Source organism: Palaemon carinicauda, chromosome 11 (genome assembly GCF_036898095.1).
Source record: "Palaemon carinicauda isolate YSFRI2023 chromosome 11, ASM3689809v2, whole genome shotgun sequence".
In the NCBI taxonomy this organism is placed as follows: domain Eukaryota; kingdom Metazoa; phylum Arthropoda; class Malacostraca; order Decapoda; family Palaemonidae; genus Palaemon; species Palaemon carinicauda.
The window spans coordinates 110,254,433-110,274,385 of NC_090735.1; the positions used below are offsets into that span (position 1 = coordinate 110,254,433).

Consider the following 19,953-nt stretch of genomic DNA (forward strand, 5'->3'; position numbering starts at 1 on the left):
CTGTAATGGATGGTAGACACTCAAAAGAAGTCTTTCATTAATAGTGGATTTACTCAAACAACCCCACTTGGAAGGTACCATCTAAATCTCCAAGCTCTTCATCTAACTGTCTTCAGATTATCGAAAAACTCACAAGAACTAGAGATTTTTTCGAAGGAAGCAACTAGACCTATTGCAGGAGCAAGGAGTACTTCTTCCATCAAGGTTGGACATTTCTAATGTTAAAGACCTACAGAAACCTATCAAATCGTTGGAAACATCAAAGTAACAGCTCCAGGATTCACCAGTTTGGAATCTGAATATTGTCCTGAAGTTCATTATGAGTGACAGGTTTGAGCTCTTGCATTCAGCTTCATTTAAGGACCTCACGATGAAGACTCTATCTTAGGTCAGTCTGGCGACAGCTCACAGAGTCAGTGGGATTCATGCTTTTAGCTTAAATGATTGTTTTTTTCGAGATCACAAAGCTATCTGTTCATTGCAGTTGGGCTTTCTCGCCAAGAACGAAGGCCCTTCTCGACCTTGACTCAAGGCTTTGGAGATTCCGAACCTTACAGATGTGGCTGGCGAGGAGTTAGAGAGAGTCCTGTGCTCTGAAGTTATATCTGAACTGAAAGAAAGAGTTGCGAGGCTAGTCGGAAGCTCTTTGGAGCTCAGTCTAGAAGTCCTCGTTACAGATGTCGAAGAATGCTCTTTCATTCTTTATCAGGCTCTTAATTAAGAGGCTCATGCACTTGGCAGTAAGGCAGACTGCAAGTTTTTATAAAGGCCAAGACGCTTGAAGTTCAAACTGTAACAACTTCGGTGGCCTTCAAGCAGAATAGATCGTTGCAAAGCATTAAGGACACAACCTTTTAGAGGAGTAAATCTGTGTTTGCTTCACATTATTTGAAATGTGTCCAGACTCTTTTTGAGGACTGCTTCACTCTGGGACCATTCGTAGCAGCGAGTGCAGTAGTGGGAGAAGGATCTACCACTACGTTCCCATAATCCTAATATCCTTTTCTTCTCTTGGAACTTTTGTATTTTTATGGTTGCTTGGAGATTGGTCGACAGTCTTCCACAATCATTGATTTTAGCAGGTGGCCAATTTTGTTCCTTGAGAGAGCCCGGAACAAGGGTATTGGTTGAGGTCCCGTCAACATAGAGGTTTTTAGACTGGTTTGACAGCTCCTAGAGGTCTTCAGCCCCCTGAGTGGATCGCTGGCTCTCATAAGGAAAGCGGACTATTATTATTATTATTATTATTACTATCCAAGCTACAACCCTAGTTGGAAAAGCAAGATGCTATAAGCCCAGGGGCTCCAACAGGGAAAAATAGCCCAGTGAGGAAAGGAAATAAGGAAATAAATAAATGAAGAGAACAAATTAACAATAAATCATTCTAAAATAAGAAACAACGTCAAAACAGACATGTCATATAATAAACTATCAACAACATCAAAAACAAATATGTCATAAATAAACTATAAAAAGACTATGTCCGCCTGGTCAACAAAAAAGCATTTGCTCCAACTTTGAACTTTTGAAGTTCTACTGATTCAACCACCCGATTAGGAAGATCATTCCACAACTTGGTCACAGCTGGAATAAAACTTCTAGAGTACTGCGTAGTATTGAGCCTCGTGATGGAGAAGGCCTGGCTATTAGAATTAACTGCCTGCCTAGTATTACGAACAGAATAGAATTGTCCAGGGAGATCTGAATGTAAAGGATGGTCAGAGTTGTGAAAAATCTTATGCAACATACATAATGAACTAATTGAACGACGGTGCCAGAGATTAATATCTAGATCAGGAATAAGAAATTTAATAGACCGTAAGTTTCTGTCCAACAAATTAAGATGAGAATCGGCAGCTGAAGACCAGACAGGAGAACAATACTCAAAACAAGGTAGAATGAAAGAATTAAAACACTTCATCAGAATAGATTGATCACCGAAAATCTTGAAAGACTTTCTCAATAAGCCTATTTTTTGTGAAATTGAAGAAGACACAGACCTTATATGTTTCTCAAAAGTAAATTTACTGTCGAGAATCACACCTAAAATTTTGAAAGAGTCATACATATTTAAGGAAACATTATCAATACTGAGATCCGGATGTTGAGGAACCACCGTCCTTGACCTACTTACAATCATACTTTGAGTTTTGTTAGGATTCAACTTCATACCCCATAATTTGCACCATGCACTAATTCTAGCTAAATCTCTATTAAGGGATTCACCAACCCTAGATCTACATTCAGGGGATGGAATTGATGCAAAGAGAGTAGCATCATCTGCATATGCAACAAGCTTGTTTTCTAGGCCAAACCACATGTCATGTGTATATAGTATGAAAAGTAATTGGCCAAGAACATTACCCTGTGGAACACCGGATATCACATTCCTATAATCACTATGGTGCCCATCAACAACAACTCTTTGAGATCTATTACTTAAAAAATCAATAATAATGCTAAGAAACGACCCACCCACTCCCAACTGTTTCAGTTTGAAAACAAGGGCCTCATGATTAACACGGTCAAAGGCAGCACTAAAATCAAGGCCAATCATACGAACTTCCCGACCACAATCAAGGGATTTCTGTACAGCATTGGAGATTGTAAGAAGGGCATCACATGCTCCAAGGCCTTTACGAAAACCAAATTGCAAACTAGGGAGTAGATGATTACCTTCAGCAAACCTATTAAGACGTTTTGCCAGAAGACGTTCAAAAACTTTAGATAATATGGGAGTTATGGAAATTGGGCGGTAATCAGTGGGACTTGAGCTACCACAAACACATTTACATAGAGGAGTAACATTACCAATTCTCCAACTAGTGCTGAAAGCTCCTCTTCTTGCTAACTTGCGCAAAATAACAGATAACTTTGGAGCTAAGAAATCTGCTGTCTTTATAAAAAACAAAGGAAAAATACCATTTGGGTCTACACCTCCATAAGCATCAAGGTCCATCAACAGAGCTTTAATCTCACGAGATCGAAAAGCTAAACTAGTTAGTTTAGCCTCAGGAAAACAGGAATGAGGAAGTTCAAGTTTTTCATTACTCTGTTTACTGTCAAAAACATCAGCCAAAAGGGTTGCCTTTTCCTTTGGACAGTGAGTGACTGAGCCATCTGGTTTAAGTAAAGGAGGAACTGTTGCATCTACACCAAAGAGTGCAGATTTAAGGGTAGACCACCATTTATGTTCCTGAGTTGTACCAGAAAGTGTTTCTTTTATGGTTAAATTGTACTCCTTTTCAGTTGAGGCATAAACTCTCTGAGCAAAAGCTCGAAGCTGAGTATAGTTGTTCCAGGTCAAATCTGATCTGTTACCCTTCCAAAGTTGATAGGCCTCCTGCTTCTCCAAAAAAGCACGTCTACAATCATCATTGAACCACGGTTTGTCCTTCACTCGGTACCTTAGCACACGAGAAGGGATACGCCTATCAATTATGTTGACTAGATTCTCATTCAAAGGGACAACAGGATCTACACTATTATATAATTGTGACCAATTCAAGAACAAAAGATCATGTAAAATCCCATTCCAGTCTGCTTGGGATTTCATATAAATTTTACAAGAATATGATATATCAGGGACAGGCTGCTCAGTCTTCACTAATAATGAAATCAAGGCATGATCAGATGTCCCGACTGGAGAACCAACCTTACCAGTTATAACGCCAGGGGAGTCAGTGTATACAAGGTCCAAGCAATTACCAGACCTGTGAGTAGCTTCATTTATGATTTGCTCACAGCCTGATTCAGAGGCAAAGTCTAAAGCTCTTAAGCCATGGCGATCGGTAGGAGAGATAGAACTTAACCACTCCCTATGGTGAGCATTAAAATCACCAACAAAGACAAAAGAAGCCTTTCTATCATCTTCTTGTATCTTAGCCATAATGGTAAGAAGACAATCGAAGATAGAATCATCCATGTCTGGATTCCGGTAGATCGAACATAAATAAAAGTTGTTATGCCTGCCACAAACTTTTATTACCTGAATCTCATGACATCCACATTGATAGCAGGACTTTTGAGAAGCAGGGTACTCGGTCCTAATATACACCGCCATTCCCCTGGCCCTAGGGATGGCATCACGTTTCAACATTATTGGCTTCTTAAAACCAGTTATAAGGAGCTCAGATGAGTGCCTCATATTAGAAACCAAAGTTTCTGAGCACAAAAGAATATCATACTGTCTGGACGCAACTGTAAGGTCTTGGATATTTGCATGAAGACCACGAATATTGCAATACAGAAGACGACATTGACGAAATCTAGGACGTACTGGTCCCGGATTTCGCTCAATGTCTCCAGACAGCATAAGAATTAATAGAAATAAAAAAGAGACATCATACTTAAAAACTAGATTAACAAGAATTATAACAAAAACAATACGTACAGAATTATAAACAAAGTGATTGATGATACCCATAGACTATAGTAAAAAGTTGGAAAAACTGGTCAACATGGAGGAGCCGTTACACCATGCAAGGCTAAATACCCTCCAGGATAGCCACTTCAACTGAAGGGAGGACAGTAAGGATGGTTTTGAGAAGAAAAAGAATCAGAAAAAGGAAAAGACAACCTCTTGATAAACCACCAGGCATCCATGGCCCTTCTATTAAGCCTGCCCAACACACCATTTCAAAAAAACAAGAGGAAGAAAAAAAAAATAAGATAGAATAGTGTGCCCTCAAGCAAGAGAACTCCAACCCAAGACAGTGGAAGACCATGGTACAGAGGCTATGGCCCTACCCAAGACTAGAGAACAGTGGTTTAATATTGGAGTGTCCTTCTCCTAGAAGAGCTGCTTACCACAGCTAAAGAGTCTCTTCTACCCTTACCAAGAGGAAAGTACACTGAACAAATTGCAGTAGAGTAATTAACCCCTTGGGTGAAGAAGTGTTAAGTATCTCATTGTTGTCAGGTGTATGAGGAAAGACGAGAATATGTAAAGAATAGGCCAAACTATTCTGTGTAAGTGTAGGCAAAGAAAAAATAAGCCGTGACCAGAGAGAGGGATCCAATGCATTACTGTCTGGCCAGTCAAAGGATCCAATACCTCTCTAGTGGTAGTATCTCAACGGGCAGCTGGTGCCCTGGCCAACCTACTACCTACTACCTACTTATATATATTCATATATATATACATACATATATATATATATATATATATATATATATATATATATATATATATATATATATATATATATATATATGCATACATACATACACATATGAGAGAAACTTTTTTCATAGAGTTGGGACAACACGAAACTAATGACTAATATCATAAAAGTCAGCTTCCTCATCAGGTACGAACCCTTAAGCTTGTTATTTAACTCTTAAGTAATATTCCAACAATGTTGGCTGTCTCTGAACCTCCACCAAGGGTGTCAATCAGCTATATATATATCCACCGGGGAAGTCAGATGTTTAAAAATGATATAATTATAAAATAAATTTTTGAACATACTTACCCGGTGGATATATATAATTTAACTCTCTCCCTCCTCCCATCTAGAAACCTATGGGCATGGAAAATCTGATGAAATATAGAGTGGTTCTAAGTACCGTCGCGTGAGAGCTCACTGGTTGTACACCTGGCTACTCAATCTGCGATTGCCGCGAGTTTTGAATTTCTGCCGTGACGTCAGGGACTAAAGCTATTTATATATCCACTGGGTAAGTATGTTGAAATGTTTATTTTATAATGAAAATATAATTTTACTAGGCTTTTTTTTTTTGGTAGGTTCAAAGGGTTTTTTTAAATTTTACGAATTACGGTACGGTACAAATAATAGTTAAAAAACATGAAATGTGTTATTTATACAGTACAGTATTCAGATAGGATTTTTATTGTTTTGTTAAACCATGACAGAAATTATGTTGTAAGATAGTTCACTTTAGATGAGAAGCACATTAGTAGATAAGCTTTATTAATCTGGCTGTGCTCTGTCCTTGAAATTTTCTATAGTTAGGGTTCCAGATTTTATTGTACATCTTTGAAATACTGTATTTGTATTGATTTGTGTCATTGAATGTTTTATGTAATAATGGTGGCTCTGTACTGTAACTTATTTTTTTTACAGATCCTGCCGAGAGTACTCCTACCCAAGCAGTTGCTACTTTCAAATTAGAATTTGCCACATTGTACAAAACCTTATATACTCACTTGCAAGAAGACCAAACAACTTTAGTTCTTTATCTACTTCTGCATAAGAATGAAGATTTTCGAACCTATGTGCTGTCAAGAACTGATATGGAAAACCTTATTCTGCCAATTCTCAGAACTTTGTATCATGCTCCAGATAGCACCTCACATCACATCTATATGTCCCTAATAATACTGCTCATTCTTTCTGAAGATGACTCATTTAACAAAACTATTCATGACATCGTAAGTAGTGCAATAATCATTCATAATAGCATGTAAATATAATCGAGGAAATAAGATCTACAATGGTGTACATAATGTGCATTACATAGGAAATATTATTACTTATGCATGTTATATTCACACCATTGAGGATTTGGTTTTGTCTGTGTAGTTGTTTAAATATTATTAATTCATCTCAGTTATGCCAAGTTTAAATGATATTCAATAACATCTATTCAACAACATTTTAGAATTAATTTGTATTTTCCTACCTATACATACTTGATGCCTTTAAAATAAGGAATGTCTTTAACAGAGCTGAAATACACAGTGAAATTGTTTACGTGGTAGTTAATGACAGATGGTGATCCCGGCGAGTAGCTCCGCCCTCACCCCTTTCAAAGACTCCTCCCCTTTGACCTTCGTTTCAGGACTAAGATTGGTGGTTAAGGTGGGAAATTTAATTTAAAAGGATTCAGGTTTGTATAGCTAGGAAAAATAAAAATTATTTAAAAATTTTATTTGTTCCTGCTTGTATACAAACCTTTCGTCCTTTAAACTCACTTATTGTTGGGTAGGAAGCCCCCAAGAACTGAACTAGTTTCTTTTTCTTCTTTGGAAATGCAAGTCTCATTGGTTCCATACACGAGTAAAGGAAATGAGCCCAGTAACCTCTTGTCAGCCCATCAGAAGAATGAGTATTTTGATAGGACCTCACCAGTACTTAGTTGGTATATGGTCGATGAAAGAAACTTTCTCCCTCAAGGGGGAAATGCAGTCTGGCAATGAATACCTGGCCTATAATGGCCGAAGGATAGGTATCCATTCCACAGTCTTCCCCCTTACAAAGGGAGAATGAGGAAAATTAGTGATTAACAGTATCAGATTCATAATAGTGCAAAAGTGTATTCCCTAGTAATGGGAATTAAAAAGAAGCAGAGAAGCCAGTTATTTTACATTTCCTCCCTACTTACATTGAACACTTTATTATTAACAAGATGCTTCTTGTGCCATAAGTGAACTGGGCAGGCTATATAAGTGCTTGAGCAGCCACCACATGGCCAAGAACAGAAAAGTTGAAGGACGTGTTGGTATACTCCCTTAAGAAGGTTCTATGGCTGACCAAACCCAATCACCAGTCCTACTAGAATACCCTGACTTCATGAGCATGAGCTCTACAATGAGCTGATACCTCGACCCCCAGAAAGGTCGAAGCATATAGTCTTCAAAGTATTAGCGCAGTTAGAAAAAGATGTGTTTTGTAACTCCTCTTTCATGGTTCTGCCAGTGCTGAGGAAGAGGCGCTGAAACTCAGGTCCTCTTTTGAAGGTACAATAGAGAAGTACCTATTATAACAAAGTATGAGGCAGCTCTGCAATCTTCTCTGTCCCCAATCAGGACTGCCTGTGACCTCTTCCTCTTGAAGGTATCTTTTTGAAGGACCAACCACCTGGCATGTCAGGAAAAGGGTAGATAGTAAGGTCCCTTGAAGGGAGAGGTAGAATCCTCTCCTTGGAGATGCTAATGATTTAATGTTTACAATTAGGAATTTTATGTTACAAATAAATGAAACCAAGGTTAAATTTCATGAGCAGTGTTGCTAATATAACAACTGTTGTGCATCTTGGGGCAGTGGTTTCATTGGCCGAGCAGCCTGTGGTATCCACTGTTTCAGTGTCTTGAGATCGAAGTTACACCCTCTTCGGTCAGCACAACTGCAATAGAGAAGAGGGATTCAGAATATCTTCGCTTCCTTCTTTCTGACCAAGAACTTTAGTGTAGATTTTCTCTCATATATTCAGTAGGGACTTTTTAGCTCAAAACATGACATGTTTGATAGGTTGTTAGAGGTCTTCTTCCACTAGACAATACCAGTTGGTGTGGAAGGCATGGATTGTTTTCCTGAGATATAGGTATCTGTGCCAGATAACCTCAGACCTAATGGCTTCCTTTATGGTCCTCCTCTTTCAAGATAAGTTTTAGCCATCAACAATCATGTACTACAATTTTGCATTAACTAACCCTCTCAATTGGGCCTTTGACGTAGGTTTAGACTCAGACATAATTCACAGGGTTACTCTTGACATTTGCTTTACAGCGACCATATCCACCAATCCCTTCACTGTTTTGGTCTCTTGATAAAGTGGTTAAGTTTTTGGTAAAACTAGGTAATTCCTCCATATCCCTTAGAGTTATACCATATAGGAAAGGGATATTTGATTCTCACTCCGAGTATGGAAGACGGTGGTTTGGCACAAATTAGGCTACAGGTAGCATTGTTTCCAGTAATAGTTTGTTTTTGGTGATAACGTATCATCTTTTGTTAGGTAATTCCAGTATAGGTGCTGTGATGAGTTCATTACTGCCTAAATTTGTGGATCTCCCTTATACACATGAGTCGATGCTTTGCATGTTGAAGCATTTGCCCCAGAGCTGGGGGATATATTTTTGGTAAATTATGTCATATTGGATTCCCTTCTCTATCCTTTTACAGGAAAGTCTTAGAAAATCACATAGCACTACCCCAAGAAATAGGTTTTCCTTTGTCAAAACCAATTTTTTTATCCTTGGGTCGTAACTTACTAAGTTTAAAAAGAACATAAGGAAACAATAGATCGACAGTAGCATAATTTTTTCTGGCAAGTTTCAATCTGTTACTCTTTTGTTAAATATTGGATACTAGACTTTACTCCCTAGCGTCTCAGTATCCATCTGTTTAAGCAAATTTATTCTTGTGACGGAGGTTTTTTCGTAGCCCAACATATACCACTGTAATAACTAATGAAATAGTATAACAATATGTAGGATTGTTGGTATGTACGTGTTACTATTTATTTTGGGATTCAGGAGCAGAAAGAGCCTAGGCCTCCATTAATGATTTTAGTCTTTTTCTTTTTCCTTTAATATGTCGACATACAAAGGTTGGGCCTTCATGGTTTGAGTTTTTTCTTTTATTTTGATGATCCAGATCTCAATAGGTCAAGACAGCAGTTGAAAAAGGCTGTGCTCAATATCCTATGTTTGTTTAGAATTCTCTAACCATTGTCATTTTGAATTGTAACCTACACTTAGTTTAGGAAATTGATCTGGTTTACATCAATCTTGGATCAACAAATTAGTATGTCAATTGAATTGTTTCTTTAAACAGCATGAAAATTTGGAGGAATATATTTTCTCTTCTGCAAACTATAGCTCATGTAAAATCATTGTTTGTTCCTACACTTGATACAAACCCTCATTCTTTGCTATAGGAGATATGCTAACGCGAGCTGGAAAATACGGCAGAAAAACCTTAACAAGGTCGTTAACGACCGGGCAGGTAGTTATTCACCTTTTAATTGTGGGGGACTGCCAGTCGGTAGCTACTGTTTACCTTCAATCGAATTCTAGCCGTCGCAGTGGTACCACTGCTATGCTTTTGTTTGACTGGCAGACTAGCCTTTCTTTGTTGTGTTTTTGATTAATTCTGTTTCTTTTTTCTTTGTTAAATGTAATGTCCTCTATTATGAGGAAGTGTCCCGGGGTTCCCCCGAAATCCTGTGGCACCTTTATTTCGCCGCTGGAGGTGGATCCTCATTCCCTGTGCCCTGCATGCAGAGGTCATAGGTGTTCTGAAGGCTCCCCCTGCCAAGTATGTAGAGAGTGGTCGCCCTTTCAGTGGGAAAAGTTCGAGAAGAGGAAAAAGAAGAAATCCAAGAGGGACTAGTTACCTCCAGGTTCACCGTCAAAAGGTAAAGAGTCTCGGGCCTCTTCTTCGGCCTCTCGTTCTCTCCCTTCAGACTCTTCCTTGCCTCCCTCCTCCGGGGAAGTCGAGGAAGAGTGGCACCATTGATTTAACCCCCATTCCTCTTGGTCAGGCGGATCACGTTGTCTCCCCCAGTGGGGCAATATTTTCCGCCACTGGGAATATCTCCGTTACCGCTTCCATTCCAGATCATGTACGAGCGGTATGGCCTGCTCTGGGACTTCCTGGTTCTTCTTCAGAGGAAGTTTGGAACCAATTCCTCTTGGGTAAGGTGGTCCCTCAGGTCCCTTCTGTTTTGGAACCCTCGGGAGTTCCTGACCTCGCCTACCTCCTGTCAACTCAGTTGGTGCCCGCTGAAGTTTCACTGGATGTAGTAACTGCAGCTCCTGCAGCGCTTACTTCTCACTCCATTTGCGCTTCTACAAAATCACAGCATCGCAAGCGAAAACTTCGCAGTACCTCCTCCTCCTCCTCCTCCTCTTTGGAGGCCAGGAGGGAGAGAGAGAAGAGGAAAAGGAGAGCTCGCTCTCCTTCACCCAGACGTTCTCGCTGGAGAGAGATCATCGCTCTCGTACTTCCTCGCCTTCTGTCTCTTCATGAGACATCTCGCCGCAAGACTGTAAGCGCTTTGTTACAAACCTAAGAAGAGCGCTTCCTCTTGTCATCGTTCTGCCTCACTGTCGTCTTCCTCTCGCGAGGGATCGTCTAAGTGTTCAAGAAAAAGAGCGCTATGCTACGTTCTCACTCTTCGTCACAAGAGAGCTCTCCAAAGCGTAATAAGTGTTCCTTAAGAGAAGCTCTTCCCACGATTTTTCATCTAATCGCGCCAGGAGTGCGGTCAAGGGCAAAGCACGCCCTGACCTCGAACCCTCTCCTTCACATATTAATTTGAGGATCTCTGATCGCTCTAGGAAAGTCAGAAAGAGCACTTCTCCTCACCTTCACTCCGTATCATCAGAGAAAGAGCACTCTCGCCTTTCGACTTCACAATCGCGCAAGTATCCGGTCATACTCTCGCCAGGTCAATCACCTCGCCCTCGTGTTTCAGACAGGACAACTCCCCTGGTTCCTTTGCTCCCTATTGCGTTACGGAATACGAGCTTCTCGAAAACCTTGGAAGAAGATGCAGGGGTTCAACCCTTCTTCTCTTATGTTGAGAGCAGAGGGAAAAGGCCAGATCGCCGATCAATTCGACATCTTCCACCTCGTACTTCAGACCTTTCAAAGAGAGGAATCTTTACGAATCCTACTAGGACAGTACCAATAATTTGGTCACCTTCTCCTAGACCATCGATTTCCATGCAAGGGCAGGCGCTCACGGCGCCATTATCTAGCGCTCAGCCTTCCCCTGTAGCAATGTTAATATGGTCTCCTACTTCGCCATTACCTCCAGACACTCCGACTTCTGTCGCCCTTCCCCCTGTAATAACTCGCGAGGAATTAGAGCAGCCTAGTGATTCCTCAGAAAAGCAACCGTCAAAGGACTTAGAGTCCTCCTATTTGAGGGCTCAAAGAACTATGTATAATATCTCAGGCCTCGGCGATCTGCATCTGTCTCCTCAACATACTGACACTCCAGCTTTAGACGGGCTATGACGTCCTCCACCGAACCCTGAGACCAGAATTGAACTTCCTTGGTCTGTTCACACTGCAGGCTGTCTGAGGAACGTCTCGCAGGTGGTCTCGGGAGAAACTGGTTCCTTGAAGTCTCAAGGACCCTATAAACTTTTACAATTCCCATTTACTAGGCAAAAGTGCTTTTACAAGGTCAGAGACACCAACCCTTCTCCTCTGACCTTGGATCCCCTCACGACGAGGCTCACACCTGGCTGCTCCTCGGAGAGACTCTCTACTCTTCCAGTTTCTTTCAGAGCAACAGAAGCCTCGGCAATGAAAGTGGCTTCAATGTCCTTTCTGGAGGCTTTATCTTGGTTTGACACGTGGTCTGGTACAGTCGGCTACCTAGCGAGTCACGAAGACCTGTCAAACCAAGACTCCATGCAGTCCCTACAGGAAGTCCTAGCTGCTAGGGCCAAGACAATGGACTTCCTAATTGCTACAACAGCGACCATGTGGGGCAATTGGGTCCTCAAAAGGAGGGAATCAGTAGCTTCCAGACTTCATAGGAGCATCGGTAAGGCTGAGAGATCAGATTTGAAAAACTCTGATCCACAACCTCTCCTATTTTCTAAGCAAGCAGTTTCCTCTACCTTAGATACTTTGAGGAAAAAGATGCAGGACACCGTGATGCAAAAGCCTGCCTCTTTTCTCACAATGCAACAGCAGCCAACTCCACAACCTAAGACCACAACCGCGGCTTCACTCCCAGCCAAGAGCCTCAGCCGCCCCTCCTTTGTAGCCAAACCTATGGGCAGAAGAAAGTCGGCTCCTTCCAAGGGTAAAGGCAGAGGGAGGAACCCTAGACAAGAATAAGGTCTCGGCTCCCCCCTTCCAGTGCGTAGGAGGTGCCTGCAGGGGAGTTGGAGGAGGTGGAAAGCTATGGGGGCCATGCAATGGACCATCTAGGTGCTTCGTTGGGGGTACCGCATCCCCTTCATAGGCTCTCCTCCTCTAATTCCTCCTCCGATCTTGTCCTCCCAGGTCCCTTGGAATCAAAGGAAACAGCAAGCCCTAGCTCAGGAAATCCAGAGCATGCTTCTAAAGGGCGCCATCCAACAGGTCCTCAACACCACCTCGGGGTTTTTCAGTCGCCTCTTTCTGGTAGAGAAAGCCTCGGGGGGTTGGAGACCAGTAATCAATCTCTCTACCTTGAATCAGTTTGTGAAGCAGACTCCATTCAAAATGGAGACAGCAGCCTCCGTGATCCAAGCGGTGCATCCAGGAGACTTTATGGCATCTGTGGACTTAAAAGACGCATATTTTCAAGTACCGATCCATCGCTCAACTCGGAAATTCCTGCGCTTTCTGGTTCAGGGTCGAAGCTTCAAGTTCAAAGTCCTATGCTTCGGCCTCTCGACCGCCCCACAGGTGTTTACAAGGGTTTTTGAACACGTTTCCTCCTGGGCACACAAGCACGGGATATGCCTGCTAAGGTATCTAGACAATTGGCTACCCTGGCCTCATCCAGGGAACAAGCTCTGGATCACTTGAGAAGGCTTCTCGACCTTTGAAAGGATCTGGGGATCCTTGTAAACGTAGAGAAGTCTTGTTTGATTCCAACTCAAGTCATGAACTATATGGGGATGTCCATAAACACCCAGGTAGGGAGGGTGTTCCCTTCGGAAGACAAGACTTCTGAGACTGGAACAATCCATCGCCCAACTCTTGTCTCCACTGCCTCCTCCACCCAATTTGTGGCAGAGTCTTCTGGGCCATCTTTCCTCCCTGGAAAAACTAGTTCCAGGCGGAAGATCAAGAATGTGAAGTCTCCAGTGGCATCTGAAGACCCATTGGTCCCAAAAGAACGATTCCCCATTCTTTCCCGTGGAGGTACCAGCTCTGGTGATAAAAGATCTTCAGTGGTGGTCAGCTAGAAAGAATACTCAGACGGGCATTCCCCCCCAAAGCCCCAATCCGAAGTTCAAAATTTTTTCAGATGCGTCGCTACGGGGCTGGGGTTCCCATCTAGGCCTGAAGTTAGCATCAGAGTCTGGTCTCCGATAGAACAAACTCTCCATATAAACCACCTGGAATTGTTAGCAGCCTGGAAAGGCCTAAAATACTTTGTAGAAGATCCACAAGGACGAGAGGTGGTGCTGATGAGTGACAACTCCACAGCCATCTCGTACATCAACAAGCAAGGGGGTACTCTGGCAAGAGACCTGTCTGCTAGCGGTACAGATTTGCCAGTGGGCGGAAGGTCACGACATTTCTCTCACAGCCAGGTTTATTCCAGGTCGGAAAAACATCGTGGCGGATCAACTAAGCAAGCATCACGAAGTGTTTAGTGGCGAATGGTCTTTGGATCCTCGAGTAGCGAAGGCAGTAATAGCTTTGTGGGGTTTCCCCACAATAGACCTGTTCGCCACTTCTCTGAATGCAAAACTTCCCCGCTACGGGTCCATAGTTCTAGATCATCAGGCAGCGATCCAGGACGCCCTTCAACAGTCTTGGGACAACCTGGACGCATACACCTTTCCACCCTTTTGCCTGCTGAGAAGGGTGATCAACAAACTCAGGACCTCCCAGAACTGCAAGCTAACTCTAATAGCTCCGGCATGGCCAAGCAGAGAATGGTACGCAAATCTGCTTTCCCTGCTGGTTCAAGTTCCAAGGTTTCTTCTTCCAGAATCCCTTCTGCTGATGCAGCCACACAGTGGTGTCCCCCACAGGAGAATTCCCTTACTGAAGCTTCACACCTGAAGGCTGTCCAGTCACTCTTCAGACGTAGAGGCTTTTCAGAGAAAGTGGCTGAGCACATGCCCCGGCACCTGCACTAATCTTCCACAAACCTCTACCAAGCAAGATGGAGAGTGTTTGCAGCTTAGAGGGCGAGGCGTGCCTCCACTCGATCCCTCTCTTCCTTTAGTGGCAGACTTCCTTTAGTACCTCAGGGAGGAAAAGCTCCTCTCAGTCTCGGCGATTAAGGGCTATCGCTCAGCCTTGAGCCTCATCTGTAGACTGAGAGGGGTTGACCTTTCCACCTCATAAGATATCACCTTGGTGATTCGAGGTTTTGAGAGATCTTGCCCCCCCCCCCCCCCATTGAGATTAGACCATCACCTTGGGACGTGTCCCTGGTCTTACGTTCCTTGAAGGGTCCACCCCTTGAGTACTTGAATAGGACCTCAGACTACTTTCTGTCCCTTAAGACAGTCTTCCTAGTAGCTCTGGCCTTGGTTAAAAGGGTCAGTGAACTACATGGTCTGTCTAATGACATCACCCATTCTAAAGGATGGGGGGAAGTCTCTCTCAACTTCGTGCCAGGCTTTGTGGCCAGAACTCAAAATCCTTCATCGCCCGATGAAAGGTTTCGAGAATTTCAATTTTCCAGCCTCAATAAGGTAACACAGGATACAGACCTATTGTTATTGTGCCCAGTCAGGGCGCTAAGGAAATACCTGAAGCGCACCAGACCTTTCAGGCCACGCCTCCGTCATCTCTTCCTCAGTACCAACAAGGTAAAGAAGAGAATCTCTCGCAACACCATCTTTCTCGGGCCCAAGAAAGTTATTACGAGAGCAATTTACGGAGACCCAGAGGCAGCACAACCCAAAGCCCATCAAGTTAGGGGAGTGGCTGCCTCACTGGCATTTAAGAGAAATTTCTCAATCTCCAAAGTCTAAAGAGCGGGGATCTGGAAACGCCAATCTACATTCACCACTCGCTATTTGAGCGATGTGACACATATATCTCTAGACACCTTTTCTATAGGGCCTATTGTGGCAGGTTAACAGGTGCAGTAGCTACCTTACGCCCTTTCAGGGGACAGTAGCCATTGGTTGAGGATCCTGTGTTACACTAGGTTTTAAGAAGGACATCCATCAGTTTTCTTCATTTCCTTCTCCCTCCCATCTGGGTATCGTAGTCTGTAGCCAGTTTCAGCTGGACTCGTCAATGGAAATAAGGTATGAAACTCATCTGATTCCTCTCACAGGGTATAAGTTATACTCATAGTCATGAGGTTTCACCTTTTCAAGGTCGGGGGAATCCTAAGTGTGAAAGGGTCTGAGTCGAATGTTGTTGACCGACTTCATCCTGAAACATTTGTTTCCACGAAGCTACAAACTTTCAGTTGTGCTAAGGTTATGGGGATCTAGGGGAACTATTAAGAAAGAAGATTGACAGGAGATTTTTTCTTCAAAAGAGTCTAGTCTAAGGACTATCATCCCTAGGAAGAGGGAACTCCTTGACCGCCCTAGCCTCAAGACTAAGTCTCCTATAGTAAAGAATGAGGGTTTGTATCAAGTGTAGGTACAAATGACAAACTTGTAACAGAGTTTGTATTTTTCTTAACATACAAACCCGAATTCTTTACACAAATCTTCCCTCCATCACCGCCCCCTAGAATAGTCCTAGCTAGAATCCGATTGAAGGTAAACAGTAGCTACTGACGGGAGGTCCCCACCGCTAACAGGTTGAAAACTTCCTGCCGGGTCGTTAATGAGCTTGTTAAGGTTTTTCTGCTGTATTATGCAGCTTGCGCTAGAATATCTCCTATTGTAAAGAATTCATGTTTGTATGTTAGGAAAAATACAAACTGTTAAAAGTTTGTCATATTTGTTGGAACAATTGAAACTATTTCTGATATTTTTGTATTTAATTTTTAACAATTAATTCAACCTTATATTTTAAAATGCTGTTTTGCTAGATTAAAATTCCATTTTTCAATAACTTATCACATTCCAGTACAGCAGAAATACATAGTGTTGTTTAGATTCCAATTAAATCCTATAACTAGTATTTACTATTCTGAAACTGTCTATATATTTTTGTGAAGTAACCTTTTGATATATTAATTAATGAAAAAGATCCAGTGTATTGGATTGCAAAATTTTTACATGGATTATACATTTTGGGTTTTTTCTTATTTCCAGCCCCTCAAAAACATCACATGGTATACTGAACGTCTTATAAGTGATATATCTCTTGGTGGCCTTCTTATCTTGGTTGTTATCAGAACTATTACGTACAATATGACCAAAATGAGAGTAAGTATTAGATGTCTTATGAATATTTAGCTTAACTTTGCTTCAAATGTGGGTGGGACCATACAGGGATGCATTTTAATGTAGGTAATTTTCTTAATATTAAATATTTCCAACATGCCAGCGAAGCTAATCTATCTAACCTGCCACTTCCCCTAATTTTGGGAGGAAGCCGACTTCCAAAAAGAAAAGGAAAGAAACAAAAGGGCTTTTCCTCATCGTTCATCCTTTCCTGACGATGGACTCGGGCGAGTTTGTTTGGTATTGCTCAGGTGCCACAGCTTACCCTCCCCCATCTTCCACCACAAATGGAGCTTCATACACTCATTCCCCTGTTGCTGCTACCTCAGCAATCAGCAAGGTGACCCGAGGTAACAGCAGGGCTTATCGGAACTGAATTATGATCGCTTGCAATTAACTTCTATTCTGAGCTCACTTTTGTCTCTCATATCTATCCTCATGTCACCTAAGGCTTTCTTCACTCCATCCATCCACCCAAACCTTGACCTTCCTCATTCTTGCATTCATCACCTTCTTCAGCGGATGACCATTTTCCATCCTCTGTACATGGCCAAACCACCTTAACACATTCATATCCTCTCTAGCTACTAATTAATTTCTTACCCTTACTACTTTGTTCCTAACCTTATCCAATTAAGATAACACCAGCCATAATCCTCAGGCACTTAATTTCGAACATGTTCAATTTCTGTCTCCATCACTTTTATACAGAACTCTCTTGACATTTATCCCTAACCCTCTAATCTTTACTACTCCCTTTACCACCCCAACACTTTATATTCTTCATTCACTCTCTGGCGTATATCTGCTTCCACTCCACCATTTGCAGCAACAACAGAACCCAAATACTTACCTAATCTACCTCCCTCAAGTAACTCAATTCAACATGACATTCAATCTAGCACCACTTTTCCATCTTGTGCATCTCATAACCTTACTTTAACCCCATTAACTATAGTCAATTCTTTTTAGTGAGGCAGATTTATACCGACTCGCAGGGGTGCCCTTTTCGCTCGGGAAGGTTTCCTGATCGCTGATTGGTTGGATAAGATAATTCTAACCAATCAGATAACAGGATACTTTCCCGAGCTAAAAGGGCACTGCTGCGAGTCGGTGCAAATGCGCCTCATTAAAAAAAATTGAGTATAACAACTTCCATCTCTCACACTTTCAAACTCGGTCAGTAATCAATACTGCTTCCCTTGTGAGTCTGCAACAAATACAGTATCATCCGCAAACAACAACCATTCCATCTCCCACTCATGATCACTCTCAGTTATCAGTTTCAATCTTTGACCAAGCACTCAAGTATTTACCTCTTTTACAGCTCCATCAACAAACAAATTGAACCAACATGGCAACAGCACACTTCCCTAATCAGCCCCACTCTCATTGGAAACCACTCTCTCACTTCATTCCCTTTCATAACACAGATTTAATTCCTTTATATAAATTATTCACTGCTTGCAACAACCTTCCACCAATTCCATATAACCTCATCACATTCCCCATCACATCCCTATCAACTCTTTATCATAAGCTTTCTCCAGATCCAGAAATGCAAAATATACCACATTACCTTTTGCGAAATATTTCTTGCATATCTGGCTAACTGTAAATATCTGATCCATACATTCCCTACCTCTTCAAAAGCCATCCTGACTTAAGATTGCATCCTGTTTTATCTTTAAACTTGTTAAATAACACTACCATACTCTTTTCCAACCACCCAACAAACTAATACCCCTAGAATTACAACACTCATGCACATTTCCCTTACCTATTTATAGCTGAATAATACATACATACACCCAATTAATTGCCACCATTGACAACATGAAACATATTTGTTCCTTCACTAACAAACCTTTCATTATATATATGGATTACATTACGGCAAAGCTGGATGGTAGCCAATAGGCTAAAAGTGAAAGGTGGCAACCCTACCTAACCATTGCAGTGGGTAGGAAGGGGATGGCTGAGGGTCACCCCAGCCACCTATCTCTGCTTACAGCTCGGTGATCTGCCTCACTTTTCTCTTTTGGCTGGTAGAGAACAGACGTCTCCGGTCTCTCCCTTTGTCTTAACCATAGATTACAACCATTACTTTACGCTCCATTTTCCTTTTCAGGTGAGTGTGTGTTTTCTTCCTGATGCTCCTATGCTAACGTATCTTGGCCAGGAAAGTTGCCCTTGCGGAACCTTCATGTCGTCAGTTGAGACTGACCCCCATCCTTTGTGTCCGGCTTGGCTGGGGTGTCGCTGTGACCAGAACCCTGCGACATGTGTAGAGAATGGCCTACCTCCCAGTGGGAGAAATTTGGGCATCGCAGGAAGAAGAAGGTTAAGTGAGATCTTTCTCCTTCGGAGTCCTTCTCTGGCAGGAAAAGAGCACGGGCTTCTTCCGGCACTCCTCGATCTCTTCCCGAAGCTCCGCCTTGCCCATCTTCTTCAGGGGAATGGTCAGGTAGGAGTGCAGACTGTATAACTCCATGGCAGCCTCTTGGTACTGGGAGGGTTGATGCTTCTCTTAAAGGAGCACCTTCACCTCTAGCTGCCGAGGAGCCATTTTCACTTGCAAATGTTCTTTAGGCATGGTCGTCCTGGGGGTTTCTGCTTCCCCTGTGAAGGTGCGAGGAGAGATCCATTCTCTGTGGCCTCAACATACCTTCCACCCTCTCTTGGCCATTCCATGCGTGGGCGAGTTGACTGTTCCTGCTCGCTCCTCCAATGGCCTCCTGCTCAGAATGGGTCCTCTCGCCATCCTAACCCAAAACCTTCCGCTTTCCCCCACAGGCAAGGTTGCAGCTCGCGTGCGCTCCCCTTGCCAGCTGTAGACGTTAGGCAAGATGATCCTCCAGCGTCCAGCTCTCCACCTGCTCACTGATCGTCAGGACGAGAGACAACATCTTCTCATTCCTCTGGACAATCACCTCGAGCTTTGCGCTCATAGAGATCACTAGCAATCTCAGCGTTCTTCTTCCAGAAGATGCTCTCACTCTAGTTCTAGGCGCTTGTGCCAAAAAGACCGTAGGTTATCACGGTCTAACCACTCTTTTTCCAGGAGACGTTCTACTTCTTGTTAACGGGTTAAGCACTCTCTATCACGATCACAAGCTCAACACTTTGGATCAAAAGCCTCATGCTTACAAACCTCACACACATGCTCACAATTACAAGCTAAGCAATCACGATCGCAAGCA

General features: G+C 42.5%; 1 protein-coding gene across 1 annotated transcript in view; it reads left to right on the plus strand.

The window, feature by feature from the left end:
* The window catches only part of LOC137649748 (dymeclin-like), a 130,422-nt gene extending 113,637 nt beyond the window's left edge, over positions 1-16,785 (plus strand). The window contains exons 8-9 of the mRNA XM_068382696.1: positions 6,090-6,397; positions 16,619-16,785. Of these exons, the coding sequence (XP_068238797.1) occupies positions 6,090-6,397; positions 16,619-16,762 (452 nt within the window). The 3' untranslated portion in view covers positions 16,763-16,785. The remainder of the gene's footprint in view (positions 1-6,089; positions 6,398-16,618) is intronic.
* Positions 16,786-19,953: the final 3,168 nt, after the last annotated feature.